Genomic DNA, 5,155 nt, shown 5'->3' with positions numbered 1-5,155 from the left:
TCTTGCGAAAACCCTCTCCCGATCCCCGCTCTCTATCTATCTGCCTGTGACCGTCTCCCCGATCTCGTCGCCTCATCCCATCAGAAAACCCAAGAAACCCAGAATCACGCCGACTCGCACTCGCATACCCGTACCCCGCCCCAGTCTACGTCCCCGAATACCCAGAACATCGGCACTTTCACCCTAGGGGAGACCGACCCTACCGGGCTCTTCGCCTTCTCATTCCCCGACGGAAAGGGAGGCGATATACGCGTCTTCCCGGGCGCCGTCCACCCCGAGGCGCCCCCAGACCCCGAACGAACCGCCGAAGTCTTCCTGTCCACCAAAAAGAAGTACAAGCCCGTCGCTAGGAAAGTGAGGCCTGTCCTAGGATCCACCCCCGAGCAGTTCCGCGTTGAGCGCAACATCACCGGGGACCCCTTGGCGGACATGCCCGAGCTACCGACGAACCCGACGGACTTCGTCCCGACTGGCCGCTACACGGCTGAGCGACAAGAGGCGTTCGACAAGGCGCACTCCGAGGACTTCCTATGGCCAGAGGAACGGAAGTTGCTGCACAACTTCGTCTCCCTCCAGAACGAAGCCTTCGCGTGGAACGACGACGAACGCGGCTGCTTCAAGCCCGAATTCTTCCCCCCCGTCGACTTCCCTGTCGTCGCGCACACCCCCTGGGTGGAGCGGAACATCCCGATACCCCCCGGACTCTACGACGAAGTGTGCGCGATCCTGAAAAAGAAGATCACGGCCGGTGTGTACGAGCCGTCCAACTCCGCATACCGATCCCGCTGGTTCTGCGTCCTCAAGAAGGACGGGAAATCCCTTCGTATCGTGCACAGCCTAGAACCGCTCAACAAAGTCACAATCCAGCACTCCGGAGTTCCCCCGACGCCCGACCACCTCGCGGAGCAATTCGCGGGGAGGGCGTGCGGGGCCATCTTCGACCTCTACGTCGGCTTCGACGAGCGCCTCATCAAGGTCTCGTCGCGAGACTTCACCACATTCCAGACTCCTTTCGGGGCTCTCCGACACTGCACGCTACCCATGGGCTGGTGTAACTCGGTCCCCATCTTCCACGACGACGTAACCTACATCCTCCGAGCCGAAATCCCCGACGTCACCGTCCCCTTCATCGACGACTGTCCCTGTAAGGGACCCGAGTCCGACTATCGGGACGAGGGGGGCACCTACGAGACAATTCCCGAGAACAAAGGCATCAGGCGTTTCGTTTGGGAGCACTTCCAGAACGTCAATCGCGTGGTTCAGAGGATGAAGTACGCCGGCGGGACCTTCTCTGGAACGAAGTCGCAGGTCTGCTGCCGGGAGATCACGGTCGTCGGCCATCGCTGCACCCCCGAAGGACGACTCCCCGACGAATCGCGCGTCGCGGTCGTCCGCAACTGGGGCCCGTGTAAGGACCTCTCGGAGGTCCGAGCGTTCCTCGGCACCATCGGCGTAGCCCGAATCTTCATACGCAACTTCGCGCACCGCGCCCACGCTCTAGTCCACCTCACTCGGAAGGGTGTCCCCTTCGAGTTCGGGCCCGACCAACTCAAAGCGCAGCGCGACCTCATCGAAGCACTCCTCGCGTCCCCCGCACTCCGCGCTATCGACTACCACTCCAGCGCGCCCGTCATACTCGCCGTTGACACCTCCTACATCGCGGCGGGATACCACCTCTGCCAGTGCGACCCGGACGACCCGCGCAAGCGGTACTATAGTCGCTTCGGTTCAATCACGCTCAACGAGCGCGAGGCGCGGTTCTCACAGCCCAAGCTAGAAATCTACGGCCTCTACCGCGCGCTCCGAGCTCTCAAGCTCTACCTCATTGGCGTACGGAAGCTCATCATCGAAGTCGACGCTCGCTACATCAAGGGCATGCTACGCAACCCCGACGTCGCGCCTAGCGCTAGCATCAACCGCTGGATAGTCACCATCCTCACGTTCCACTTCGAGCTCGTCCACGTACCCGGGACGTCGCATGGCCCCGACGGTCTCTCAAGGCGCCCTCGGCAGCCCGACGACGGACCCGCGGACGACCCCGACGACGACGAATTCGAGGACTGGGTCGACCGACTCTACGGATTCCTCCACCATATCCTACCTACCCCCTCCAGCGCACGTCCCGCGACAACTCCACTGCAGCTCTTCGCCCTCACGGACCCGACCGGGGACGGTCGGAATTTCAGTCAGGGGGAGGAGCAGACCGAACAGCAGCAGGACGAGCACGCCGCACAGCAACACGTCCCTCAGGTCAGCGGCCCCGAAGCACCGCTGCAAATCCCGACGTCGGAACACGCGCAGAAGGCGGACAAACGACTCGCGCTAGTCGCGACATGGCTGCGAACCCTAGCACGCCCCGAGGGCTTGACGGACAGCGCATACACGGCGTTCATCAAGTACGCACAACAGTTCTTCGCGGACGACGACCGCCTGTGGAAGAAGGACCCCCAAGGCGCCCACAAGCTCGTAGTCTGGCCGGCTAAGAGGCCCGAAATCCTGCGCCTAGGGCACAACACGCTCGGTCATCGCGGAAGGTTCGCGACTCTGCAAGCCATCGGGGAGCGCTTCTGGTGGCCCTCGATGAGAGACGACGTAACTTGGTACGTTAGGACGTGCCACATTTGCCAGACCCGTCAAGTCCGCAAGGTCCTGTTGCCCCCGACGGTCGCGCTCCCCGCCTGCCTCTTCGGACGAGTCTACATAGACACGATGCTGCTCCCTGTCTCTAACGGCTTCAAGATGATCATCCAAGCCCGATGCTCGCTCTCGTTCTACGTCGAGTGGAGGATGCTCCGAGTCGAGAACGCGAAGACTATCGCGGATTTCATCTTCCAGGATATCCTCTGTCGATGGGGCGGACTCTCCGAGATCGTGACCGACAACGGGGCCGCGTTCGTGAAAGCCGTAGCCCGATTAGAGAAGCAATACAACGTCCACCACATCCGCATCAGCGGTTACAACTCCCGCGCCAACGGTGTAGTCGAGAAACCGCACTTCGACGTCCGCCAGGTCCTCTACAAGGCCGCGGACGGAGTCCAGAACAAGTGGTCGCAGGTCGCGCACTTCGCCTTCTGGTCCGAGCGGGTGACCATTCGCAAGCGAATGGGGTGCTCGCCCTACTACGCGGTGACCGGCTGTCATCCGATACTCCCTTTCGACATATCCGAAGCCACGTACCTGATGCCCCCGCCCGAGTCGCTCGTCTCTACCACCGAACTCATCGCGCGCCGCGCCATCGCTCTCCAGAAGCGCCAGGAGCAGCTCGCGGAGCTACAGTCGGACGTCTACCGCGCGCGCATCCGCACCGCACAGAAGTTCGAACAGGACAACACCGCGACTATCCGAGACTTCGACTTCAAGTCGGGGGACCTCGTCCTGATGCGCCACACCCAAGTCGAGAAGTCCCTCAACCGCAAAATGCGGCCCCGATACACGGGACCGCTCGTAGTCGTCTCCCGAAACCGAGGCGGGGCCTATGTCATCTGCGAACTCGACGGGACCGTCTTCCACAGGCCGGTCGCGGCGTTCCGGCTCATTCCCCTACTTCCCGAGACGCTCGATCGCACTCCCCGACAACTTCGCCGACATCTCACAAAAACGGCTCTCAGAGCTGATCGACTCCGACGAGGACGGGACGGAAGACCCCGACCCCGAGCTCGTAGAGAATCGGTCCAACGACGCGGACGACGCGCTTGACCAGCCCGACGAGTAGAGTCCGACGTCCGCCGTTATACCCTCCTCCCTCACTATCAGTTCGGTACCTTACAAGCCTTTTGCCCCGAAACCTAGCCTCTCACTATCGCCTCTTACAGACGCCCCTATACTTCGCTCATTCTCTCTCTAGACTTATTAGCCTGACAACTCACGCTATGGACACTAACTCCCTCCTAGTTACCACTCCGCTCAGCTACTTACAAAACAAGAAAACATAAGGACTCGGTATCCGTATTTACTTTTTCCACTTCACCATTCTCCAGACGATCGGGGCCTGCCGCCCCCGACTTCCTCGCCCTCGCAGCCCGCCTACTCGTCGTCGTCGTCGTCCCCACCCTCGTCCTCTGCGTCGGACCCGTCGGACCCCGCGCCCATTCCCTCGCCTCCCTCGCCGTCCGCGGCGCCAAGGAGCTCGCGCTCCTGCTGGTCGAGGTTCGCGATGATCCGGTCGATGACGCCCCGGCGCGCGACTTGCACCTCTCGCTCGGCGCGAACGGCGAGGACCGCGACCTGGTCCTCGTGGCTGAGGTCGGCCAGGGCGTCCTGGTCGCCCGACCGCGACCCCGAAGCGCCGCGACCGCGGGAGCCAGAGGCGGCGCGCGCGGAGCCGGACGCGTCGCGGGCCCCGACAGTAGGCCGGCGCGCAGTTCCCCGGCGCGCGGTCTTCTTCGTCGAAGTCGGTGTAGCCGCGTCGGGGTCGGCGCCGTGGGTCCCCTTGCGCCGCCGCGCCCCACCCTTGGAGAACACGAGCTCGGGGGCGACGAAGGCCGGCTGCGAGAAGGGCTTGACGTCAACATCACTATCGCACAGGAATCGGACCTCGCGACGCACCTCGATATGGGCCCAGGAAGGCGAGAGGGGAATCGCCCCCTCCAAGCCTGGCGGGGTCGCAATCGTAGGCGGCGGGGCAGGCGACGACGGGGGGCGTACCTCAGTGGGACTCCCCGGCTCGGTGTCCGCGTCTGCGTCCGCGTCCGCGTCCGCGTCCGCGTCGTCGGTCTTCCCCGACGGGCCCGCGACAGCCTCAGGCTCGGCGCCCGCGTCCGTGTCGGCCCTGCCAGCGGTCCCCGACGGGCCCGCGACAGGCGCCGCAGCCGGCACCGTTGCCTTACCGCTCGCGGGAACCGTAGGGGCAGTCGGCGGCGACGGGACCTTGCCGCGGTACGTCGCGACGAGGGCGCCGTCGGCGCGCGGTTCGAGCAGGCCTACACAAGGCGGTTAGTGTCGAGGGATCGCGGGGAGGCCGAGCGGACTTACAACGGGCGTAGCCCTTGGCGTCGTGGTATTGGACGAAGCGCTGCGCGCGCTTCCCGGCGAGGTCCTCCGGGGTCGTGTCGGGGGCGTAGCACCCCTTCGAGTCGCGGGCGCACCGGTCGCAGGTCTGCACGCCGGGGCGAAGGACACAGGGCTCCGAGCGCGTGCTGCAGTAAAGGCACCGCGG

The 5,155-nt window shown here is 64.1% G+C and overlaps 4 protein-coding genes across 4 annotated transcripts; 2 read left to right on the top strand and 2 right to left on the bottom strand.

The window, feature by feature from the left end:
* Positions 1 to 429: 429 nt before the first annotated feature.
* On the top strand, positions 430 to 963 carry TRAVEDRAFT_132778 (uncharacterized protein; the record flags this gene model as incomplete). Its single annotated transcript, XM_008044717.1, has 1 exon — positions 430 to 963. A coding segment is annotated over one exon (534 nt), but the record flags the coding sequence as incomplete, so codon positions are not given.
* A 165-nt stretch (positions 964 to 1,128) lies between these two features.
* TRAVEDRAFT_80437 (uncharacterized protein) lies at positions 1,129 to 1,452 on the top strand (the record flags this gene model as incomplete). The annotated part of the gene is made up of 1 exon (XM_008044716.1): positions 1,129 to 1,452. A coding segment is annotated over one exon (324 nt), but the record flags the coding sequence as incomplete, so codon positions are not given.
* Positions 1,453 to 2,508: 1,056 nt separating this feature from the next.
* Positions 2,509 to 2,721, bottom strand: TRAVEDRAFT_82022 (uncharacterized protein; the record flags this gene model as incomplete). The annotated part of the gene is made up of 1 exon (XM_008044715.1): positions 2,509 to 2,721. A coding segment is annotated over one exon (213 nt), but the record flags the coding sequence as incomplete, so codon positions are not given.
* Positions 2,722 to 4,023: 1,302 nt separating this feature from the next.
* On the bottom strand, positions 4,024 to 5,134 carry TRAVEDRAFT_51621 (uncharacterized protein; the record flags this gene model as incomplete). Its single annotated transcript, XM_008044511.1, has 3 exons — positions 4,024 to 4,485; positions 4,546 to 4,919; positions 4,972 to 5,134. Coding segments are annotated over 3 exons (999 nt in total), but the record flags the coding sequence as incomplete, so codon positions are not given.
* Between the last annotated feature and the right edge of the window lie 21 nt (positions 5,135 to 5,155).

The sequence above is a fragment of the Trametes versicolor genome (assembly GCF_000271585.1).
Source record: "Trametes versicolor FP-101664 SS1 unplaced genomic scaffold TRAVEscaffold_11, whole genome shotgun sequence".
NCBI lineage: Eukaryota > Fungi > Basidiomycota > Agaricomycetes > Polyporales > Polyporaceae > Trametes > Trametes versicolor.
This window is presented reverse-complemented; position numbering and strand designations above follow the sequence as displayed.